Source organism: Anneissia japonica, unplaced genomic scaffold (assembly GCF_011630105.1).
Source record: "Anneissia japonica isolate Jap-2015-1 unplaced genomic scaffold, ASM1163010v1 scaffold288307_len268549_cov174, whole genome shotgun sequence".
In the NCBI taxonomy this organism is placed as follows: domain Eukaryota; kingdom Metazoa; phylum Echinodermata; class Crinoidea; order Comatulida; family Comatulidae; genus Anneissia; species Anneissia japonica.
The window spans coordinates 233,382-244,524 of NW_022723954.1; the positions used below are offsets into that span (position 1 = coordinate 233,382).

Below are 11,143 nucleotides of genomic sequence, written 5' to 3' on the forward strand. Positions count from 1 at the left end.
CTGCTTTTACACCACTTTATTCTCAGTTTAATGTTACTTTTTTACATAATCGGCGCCTGGTCGTAAAAAATAAGATGTTTTCTAGCCAATGTTCCTTGGTGGGCCGTACACATAGGGTTTTTAATTCATTTTTGCGGCCGCACTTTGCCCACCTGTGGTATATATATACACGAATAAAACATTTTGTATTCGACTGTCAAGCGTTTTTGCATCATATATAAACAATGGTTAAAGGTGTGTGATTGACTGTGTTACGTTACTGTAGATATGAAGATAATGACAAAAATAACAATATTTTGGCAGCCATCTTGAAATCAAATATGGTGGCCATCTGACATAATTTTTGATGATTAATAATAATAATAATAATAAACATTTATATAGCGCCAATTCAAAAATTTGTCAAAGGCGCAGGAGAAAACAAACTCAGTAACATTTTTCAAAAAGGTGATTGCATAATACTCCCTGATATTGAAAACATAGGTAAAGACATTTGAATGACAGTGCTAGGTACTGTAGATATGAAGATTATTGATAAAAATCGAATATTTTGGCGGCCATTTTGAATTTCAAGATGGCGGCCACTAAGCGGCTTATTTTTTGGGGTCTATTTTTTTAAATGATAGTATCACTGTGGGAAGTTTCATGCTTTCTTCCAAAAGTGCACGATTTTTCTCCTTAGCCGCTCTACTATTTCATAACAGGAGTATTGTTGTGTGCAAAAAATAAATGATACAGCCTAATTAACATGATTGTATTAGGTTGTATCAAGTGTAATTAATTAATTAATCAATTATATTCATTAAACACAACCTAACTGATTTGTTAGTGATGTATATACAACTACCTAAGTATGTACAGCCTTATAAATCAGTAAATTATGCCTTAAACGATACCGCTATTGGTTTGTTCCATTGTTCGGTGTCCATTGCTACTGGTATTTTTTCCTACTGGCAATTTTTCTGATTTTCTTTTCTAAATTTTGACAAAATACAGACAGAATTCTTCCATTAAGAATAAGATAAGATTGTTCTTTGATTGATTATTACCTTTGAGTGTACAAGACATTGCCTTCTGGATAGATTCTCACCAGTCTGTTCGGCACGATGATGTCATGACCTTTCGAATTTCGATCGTTGTGGAAGTATGTATCCGGATACCATATACTTTCTAACAATACTGAATTCAGTGGCAACACTTTGAAAGCGGTTCCGTTGGAATAACGAAGACGTTCATCTTCCCATCGTTGTCTAAAAAACACTTCAACGTAGAATTCCTGGCAACACATTAATGAAATGGAAATCAACAATTTCTTTACAAAACTTATAAATTGGGTTATTTTATAACAGCTAACGTTTAGTGGATATGCTCCTGGTTAATGGCGTATACAATTGGTTTCTAATGTGTTTCTCGTTATTCATATCATGGAGGAAATAATTATATTAATATAATTAGCGCGTCCACCTAAGATCGGCGCTGGATCGAACGCCACGCTCGCCTATGATTCTGGTGGTAGAACAAATCTTCTCGGATAAGCACTATACAGCACATCATTCGAGACGAGTAGGGGATACCCCGGTGTGCTGGAACAGATAGCCCCTGTGGTAAACGACGAGGGTTCCTGGTACCGGGTTGTCATGTGCACAGACACGAAGGGACCCTTAAGGGCGAAGAAAGTCATTAACCGAGTTTCTAGTCCAAATATCAAGCGCCCTGAGCATCTTATATTAGATGGATACCCTGCTATATAAAACTACATCATCATCATCATCGTCATCGTCATCGTCATCGTCATCGTCATCGTCATCATCATCATCATCATCATCATCATTATTATTATTATTAATAATAATATATTTCCCCCATGTTCATATCTAGGGGATATAGGCCTTTAATCTATACATTGTATGCATACTACTTTTTGTACAATTGAAAATGATCAAAAATTTGCTGCTTATCTTCTGTTATGTAATGTTCCAGGAAATAGTTATTTTTTTTCCTACGGGAACTTTCACTTTGTATGTTTTACTAGTTACCAAATTGATAGGCCTACATAAATATCTAGGCTATATATTGTATTTCATTGCCCCAGGCTTTATTTTGCAATGCTCAAGAACTATTTCTGACAGAAAACTGTCCAACCCAATTATATATATACAAACCGTAATTGGAAATTATTTGCAAAAATAATTGTTTGTCTGATTCTGTAAATGCCAACCACGATTATTTTGATTCTGCCTTATTGAAGTAACAATTAAATTTGGTTCAATTTCAATAATGAATACGAACTGACGAGGTAATTCGCGATGCCACACAATTGTATAATTTGCGTTCCTATTAAGCCACTTATAGAATTTATGATTAAGTTATTATTCATAATGACAACAACTTAAATACTATTAATTAGACCTACTTTCCATTTTAATAACTTAGCAAAGATGATATATATATATATATATATATATATATATTATATATATATTGATGTGAATCAATTATGACAATGGTAAATATATTAAGTTAAAGATACTACATAAAATGTAATAATACTAATAGCGCCTTATAACGAAATACTTTTTATTACATAATTAATAGATTCAATAAAGCGAAACGAAAGACATTCGTTAGATCGAATAGTAAACGTGAAGAGAGCTATACACGATTACAATATACTTAGGGTCTATTCTTATATGAATTGATTGCTAAAGGTCACAATCTATTTGTGACATGGTATAATTAGGTCACAGTTACACCACTAAAATTTTACCGTTTGACGGGCCACAGTATTATACGTAAATAATGCATCCTCATCTACCACTAGGCCTAAGCCTTAAAAAATGAAAATCATACCTTCTTTTGCTCTATCATTGGACCAATGCTGAGCAAGAACATGTCAACTTTAACAGTAAGAGGAGGCCCTGTGGAAGAACATTTAGAAAATGATCACGTGGTACTAAACATTTGAAGATTATTAGTCAAAAATCAGTTGGCAACTGAATATAAATCCATCTTGGGAGAAACACTTTAGGGGTTAAATTGATATTGCATATTCTACCATTTTAAAAACATCTTTTAACAAATTGGTAGAAGTGACTGGAATGCTGATGCGTGGAGTATAATTAAACCTATAGATTTATCGATGTCTCTGTAGGCCTAAGTAGGCCTAAGTATATTTGTCGCCAAACACGCATGTAAACAGAGCGAAGTCTCAGAAAACACGTTTTAATCACGTGTATGGATTTTAATGGTAGGCCTATGGTGCTTTTTATTCAAACAACTTCATCCTGGGATCGATTTCTTTGTAATTAAAATGTTGAAGTTACTAAACAATGGACTTTTCCGCTAAGCCTGGGATATTGTTGCTAAGGTTCACAAAACGACAGTAGGTAGTTTCGCCGCACAACGTTAAACTTAACTTTAACGTTAATACCCAACATGCAACGCGATATCTTCGCCCCTTTTGTAAATATTCGAAATACGCAAGCGCAAACCCGTTGAGCACGTACTCCGCAAGGCAAGATGAATAAATTATGACGTCATCCGTTAACGTTAAGGTTAACGTCGCGCGGTGAAAACTACCTAGTGGCTACATTCAGACGCAACGACTTACGCTAGCGTGACGATAATCAAGTGGTGTGAACTTGTGCGAGGTGTAGCGAATGCCAGTATTAGGTAGTTTTCGTCGCACGACGGTAACCTTAACTTTAACGTTAGTACCTAGCATGCAACGCGATAGCTCCGCGCCTTTTGTAAACAAATCGAAATACGCGTTCGCAAACCCGTAACCAACGTACGTCGAGCACGTAAAATCCTAAAATTAACGTCCTCCGCATTATGACGTCATCCGTTAACGTTAAGGTTAACTTCGTGCGGCAAAAACTGCTTACCAGCGCACAATCACTGGTGCGCGTACGGTAATCCAGCAGCGGACCCCAGATTAGCGAACGCCACTGAGTTACGACAGTCACGTATCAGTAATTTTGAACTCGGCCAGAATTGACCAATCAAAATAAGCCTAGATTTAAACAGGAAATAAAATGCGCGAATTACGAATACGAATATTTTGCGCAAATACCTACGCTAGCGTTCGTTAATCGCCCAATCTGGACATCTCGCTATTTACGCCATGGATTAATGTACGCCCGGCGGCGTTAAAGCTTTGTCTAGTACACTATCATTGATAGTGTAGACAAAGCTTAAGATACGCCTGGCGTATCTCTCAGTCTGAACGTTACAAGTGTAAGAACATACTCAAACACGTGCGTTTTTTTGTACAACCCGTGTGCTTGTTGTACGCACGCGTATTCCTGACACTGTTCTGATTGGTCAGTTATTAAGTTTGATTGATATCCATAGTCAATATTACCATTCGGAGAGTTTAATTGGTTTCATAGGCATGAACCACCTCATTATATAATATTGCATGTAAATTCTCATGTTAAAGTTAAATCTGCTATAAAATGGAGTTGTGGTGATTTATGATTAAGATGCCCTCCTTCCAATCCCAAGGTCATGGGTTCAAGTCCAAACAATACATCGTTTTCTTATAACTCATTAGCTACGGTACTCCAATCAGTCATCATTTATACCTTGTAGTGGCGAGCCATTTCTAATTACACGATAATCAATCAATCAATCAATCAATTATTTTTATTTCAGACAATATCCATATGAAATAAAAATACGAAACAAAGATTTAAAAAGAGAGTAGATAAACAGTTAGACCACACTGAGACAAGCTTATATCAACTATGCTTAAGTAACGAGTAGGTATGCTTTTTTCAAGGGTTATTTGATTCAAAATATTTATCTCAATCTAATAAGTTATTTCATTTAAATAACATATTTGAAATATATAACATAATAAAAATATATAGTCCTATATACGTATGTTGCTCAATCTTAATCATATATTTATTGCCATTGCTCATTAGAGCATAGTAATTCGTTGCTGGGCCCGGATTTCATAGCATATATATGACTTATACTTTAAAGTACTGTGTACGTCATCTACAACAGAATCATCAGGCCTATGTGCTTTTTATTCAGGTCTCGTATTATTTACATTATCTAACAATACGCGAGATTTTAGTGCCCTCTAGCTAACACATGTATGTCGCTTTAATGGAAACGTGTCGTGCAGAAAGCCATGAATTTTCATCCTGTAAGTAATATTTTATATCTGAGTAAATTACTAAGTGAAATGTGGATTAGCTTACAATTCTTAACGTAAGATGAAAATATCCTGCATGACGGCTTAATATACATTTAGTATCCATACAATGCCATAAGTACATAACGACTAAATCAGGATAAAATAAAATTTAGAAAACTTAATGTGTAATAATTTGTTTTGATATGCTGACGTAAAAATAAGATATTACCAGAAGCTTGTTAGGGATTCTTACTGTCGATCGAGGCAGCGATATAGTGTCGTTAGCGGATATTGGCCATCGATGGATTTTCCGAATGTAAATATTGAATTGAAAAAGATATGAGAAGATGATGATAGTGGTGGTGATGATGATGGTTGTGATGTTACTGATGGTGGCCCTTGGTGATATTTTAATGATGATGCTGGTGATAGTGTTGTTGTTGATGCAATGGTGTGGCTGTGATGTTGTTTATGATGGTGTGGTGGTGATTGTGATGTTATTTATAATGGTGTTGGTGGTTATGGTGATGCTTCTCATGGTGATGGTGATGATGGTTGTGATGTTACTGATGGTGGTATTGGTGATATTTTAATGATGATGCTGGTGATAGTGATGTAGTTGATGCAGTGATGTGGCTGTGATGTTGTTTATGATGGTGTGGTGGTGATTGTGATGTTATTTATAATGGTGGTGGTGGCTATGGTGATGTTTCTCATGGTGATGGTGATGATGGTTGTGATGTTACTGATGGTGGTATTGGTGATATTTTAATGATGATGCTGGTGATAGTGATGTAGTTGATGCAGTGATGTGGCTGTGATGTTGTTTATGGTGATGTTTCTCATGGTGATGGTGATGATGGTTGTGATGTTACTGATGGTGGTATTGGTGATATTTTAATGATGATGCTGGTGATAGTGATGTAGTTGATGCAGTGATGTGGCTGCGGTGTTGTTTATGATGGTTTGGTGGTGATTGTGATGTTATTTATAATGGTGGTGGTGGCTATGGTGATGTTTCTCATGGTAATGATGGTTGTGATGTTACTGATGGTGGTATTGGTGATATTTTAATGATGATGCTGGTGATAGTGATGTAGTTGATGCAGTGATGTGGCTGTGATGTTGTTTATGATGGTGTGGTGGTGATTGTGATGTTATTTATAATGGTGTTGGTGGCTATGGTGATGCTTCTCATGGTGATGGTGATGATGGTTGTGATGTTACTGATGGTGGTATTGGTGATATTTTAATGATGATGCTGGTGATAGTGATGTAGTTGATGCAGTGATGTGGCTGTGATGTTGTTTATGATGGTGTGGTGGTGATTGTGATGTTATTTATAATGGTGGTGGTGGCTATGGTGATGTTTCCCATGGTGATGGTGATGATGGTTGTGATGTTACTGATGGTGGTATTGGTGATATTTTAATGATGATGCTGGTGATAGTGATGTAGTTGATGCAGTGATGTGGCTGTGATGTTGTTTATGATGGTGTGGTGGTGATTGTGATGTTATTTATAATGGTGGTGGTGGCTATGGTGATGTTTCCCATGGTGATGGTTTGTCGTGGATATACAATTATATTATATATTAATGTTCATATTGTTGCATTGAATAAATTGATTGACTATTATTATTATAATACTGTATATTATTATTAATAGGTATAATAGAATAAATCGAAAAGTTAGATTTCAAATTGCAAATAATGGTATCATTTGTCACCAAACAGAGTGATTATGGATTTTAATTGAGCCATCGTTGAAGCGTAAATGTTTAAAACTATCAAAATGCGCTGTTAAGAACTTACACGATACAAACTATATTCAAGGGACTTTTATTCAAATCACCAAAACCTCTTGAAATTCAAATAGAGATAGCAGTTATCTTTTAGAAAAAAATGACAAGATCAGAAGCAAAAAATTACAGGATACACGAACTATTAAAAAGCATTTTTTAACGTTACATAACGTTTTTAGTTAACTTATAGTTAACTTATTAATTAAATTATCCCCAAGTAGCAGCAGGTACTGCATTGCTATTCTGATTAAGTTTCTTCCCCCCGTTAACTATCTTTCACATTATTAAAAAACATGCTATTATTTTGCCAAATAAATCAGGTCTAATAATAATTGTGTTAATTATGAGTCAATCATTATGAGCAATTCTTAGAATAATTCGGTTGTTCTGTGGAGAATTGAAGAAGAAACGTGTAAAGATCCTAGTATGAATTACTAAAAATAACTTGACATGAAGACGGGGAGGATAGAGGAAATCACGTTATTATAGATTAAGTGGGTAATGAAGATTTTCAAAATGTTCATATTTCAGGAAAATGCAAGACAACAGAGTCAATGAAATTTAGCTGCAGAGGCGATATGATAGTAACGTGATCACCAAACTATAAAACCACATCACAACAATGTAAGAACATTGACCCTGAGTATGGATTACACTGGGAAACAGAAGTAAAGCTCAGGATAAATTTAGCAAAAGAGCAGGAAATGATGAAAGATGAAAGAACGATAAATTAATAAAATACGCATTTGTATACCTCAGCTATATCACCTACGTCCCCAGTATTCAACCCCGGCCCGCCCAAGATTTTGATCATAGCCCGTGCAGCATTGTTCAAAAACAAATCAACTTGTTTCGGCCAAAAAGCTTTCTGCTAGTAGAAACACGACCACCTAGGCCTACTCTAACATTGCTAACAAGAAGGGAGTGCTGCAGGAGGGAGCCCGAGGAGGAACTTCCACAGATGGAATGTCTAGGCCTAGATTAAATTTACGATTATGGATTCTCTAGATGACCGAAAATGGGACTCTCAGACTTAAAATTTGAACATAATTTCCGCTTAATTTTGAAAAAAAAAATTGTGAAGGGGAGGGGGTGTAGGGGTGTGACCCATTGAATTCGCCACTATTTTGCGGAAAAAAAACCCAAAAGACATGCTGAGTTAATAAGCCATAGTAAATAAATCTAAAAGTATTAAAATACTAATATTAATAATTATTATTAATATTAATATTAATTATTTTTGCGTATTTTAATTAGTAAGAAACATTCTATCATTCCAATTTTGATTAAAAGCTAAACTAGTCAATCTAGAAAATAAGAATCAGACAATTGTTGATAATTATTATCGAGGGATCAGATTATTTGTTGTTTGACAGAAAATAAATATAAAAGATACAAAATATAAAAGACTTGTTGAATTAATCAAATAAATACTAATATATAAAATTAATGTATCTTATAAAAATGAAAGGTTAAAAAGACGCCTGCAAGCGATTTTTCAACTGATGGCTGGTCTTAATAATATCTATCTATGTTTATAACATATTGCAATATAATAATATTCGTTTTTTAAGCATAAACTAGGTAGGTCTATTCAAAAACACTGGAAAAGCCAACGTAATTCTTTTTATTTTGTTTCAACCTCTGAAAGGGGTGATCAGGCACCCCCGGGATACGCCACTGAAGAGTGGTATTTTTAAGTGTACCTCACTGTATCTAGTGGCTTAAATTATTGACATGAGGAGGGGATTGATGGGGATAAAGGATTAAGTTGGGGCACTGATAAGATCCAAGGCGCATGCTAGGGGGCGTGTCATTCTGTTTTAAACATTGTTTTTAAAACTGTTTTTAGTATCAAAGTGACATTTCCGCCGGGAATCTAGAGGTGTCTATTTTTGAAATTTGTTCACTGAGGTAAATTTTGGCCCTTTTTATGGATGTTGGACTCCTCGTCGAGGAATTGCTGACTCTGACAATGTTTTTAACTACTTAAAATAATAAAAAGTGAATTTGTTTATGATCAGAAAAGTTTTAGTGGGAGGAAAACCTGTAGTAGAATTGTTGTATCCCCCAGTGGAACTGGCCACCAGAGGTTGAACCCGGGACAAACGCGCTATAACGCAAGTATGTTATCTTTGTTACCACGCAAAGCTTACAACAAAAAAATAGGCCTACATACATTTAATGATAAATAAAGGTACAATATTGACTAAAGCCCTAAAGTTCAGACTCTCACATAAAATGCCTAAATTTAAATATAATCATTATGACATCACATCATGACCATATAAAGGCACATCATACCTAAAATTATGGGCATACAAGAGTTCTTCTGTCAACCAAAAAATGATAATCTGGACAGTATATAAAACAATAATGATGATTAATGACAAAAAATTGCTATATATACAGATATATATATATATGATATATAGGCCTATAATCAATATTTGGAGTTACAGTGTGGTTGTCAAGCTTACTCAAAATGTGTTTTACTAACCAGCTTTCTCATAGTTGTTTAATTTACCTGCTTTATGCTTGACATGGTCGCTGTTTTTATTATTCGATGTATTACTCCTATGTCGCTTGGGTTTTTTTTTTTTTTTATAGATTAGTAACTTTTATGGAGACTTAAGTTTACGGCAAACGAAAAAAAGAAATGCACATTATGAAAGCACACGCACTAGATAACACAGTCAAAAGCACAATAAGAATTCGTGTACTGTAATTCACGGAGATTTGTGGCGTAAAAAAGGTTGGAAATAAAGCCATGTTGAGATGAAGTAAAGGCGGGAAGTATACGATCAAATAAAGAGTTAAAATATAAGCCCGATAGAAAGTTAACTAAGACCGTAAGCCTATAAATAAATTAACGCTTAAATCTGCAAAGGCTAGCTTAATTGTTGGCAGGAAATTGAATGATATTCGTATATAAAAAGATAAACCATCAGAGTAAGGCAACTATTCCGTTAACAATTTTATATTAAATTCGAGAATTGGTTGCGGTTCCATAAAATGAATTATGTAACAACTACAACATAAACAATTTATTTAACATTTAATCATATATTCTCTGTCCAATACCGATGGCGTTTACCTTTCAATTGACATAGTTTAACTTTGATTTCTTTTTCCAGATTATGAAGTATGCAATATTATTTTAATAAAAACGTTATAGGCCTATAGTATTATATATGTAATTTAAAAGCATGGGGAAAACCTCAGAAACAAAAAGCGGAACAAAGCAATGAAAGCATATACATTAATAAATACACGTATATTTATTTCTTCCACAATACGACATAAAAACCGCCAGAGGCTGAAATTACAATCTTAATGATAATGTTGCTAAGGGAATTTAATTTCGGAAGGAAGTTTCGTTTGTACTTTGATGCATAAATACCCAGACATCGTCTGAATGACTGAGAGTACGTATTTAAATTAAGTAGGCCTCCGCGCAAAAATAGGTATGAATGTAATTTCATGTTGTGAGGATAACATGATGTTCATCATTTCAATGGCGGAAGAATATACAAAGGCGCCTTTGATGTAAACACCAGTGATAATAATAGGACGGGTACTCTCCACACTCGTCTTCAGTTTTATCGTTTTAATATTTTTATTGATTCTGACATGACGCGTTCCATTGAACTGTCTAAGATTGGCTTTTGATATTTAATCGCGTTCACATTCCGTAACTTAATTCCAGTAAAGGATATTAACCAGTAAATAATACTCAAGGATTCTGTATCAACTCGTTCCCGTCGGAATTGACTCAAAGTCATCCAAGTTCCTCGTTAGATCGCGTCACATTAATGTAATCGAGTTACAAAGGAATCTATCAGAAGTGACGACGCGTTTATTCAATATGATTAACGCTGTTCTCTTCTATAATCATTGTGTAACTGAAATTGATTCCCTTCTGGCACAATGTTTTTTCTTTATGTTCTTTTCAAATCAACAAATATCGTAAAGTTTAAAGGCGACAATGCTCGAAACATTGTGTAGCCTAGTGTAGTGTTTAATTATTATTAAATTATAATTAATTAATTTAATCGTATAATAATGCAAAAGATTCTGTATAATATACATACATAGGTTGGTAATACGCAAGTAAACAGCCAGAATTAGAATTAGAGTTTTCAGACAAAATAGTCCTTCCTCAGGTACAATATATATATCTT

The 11,143-nt window shown here is 34.5% G+C and overlaps 1 protein-coding gene across 1 annotated transcript in view; it reads right to left on the minus strand.

Moving 5' to 3' along the window:
* Positions 1 to 2,918, minus strand: part of LOC117112455 (gamma-aminobutyric acid receptor subunit alpha-2-like) — a gene marked incomplete at its 5' end in the record, with an annotated part of 11,525 nt that extends 8,607 nt beyond the window's left edge. Inside the window, 2 exon segments of the mRNA XM_033255540.1 lie at positions 1,050 to 1,276; positions 2,851 to 2,918. Coding sequence (XP_033111431.1) covers positions 1,050 to 1,276; positions 2,851 to 2,918 — 295 coding nt within the window.
* Between the last annotated feature and the right edge of the window lie 8,225 nt (positions 2,919 to 11,143).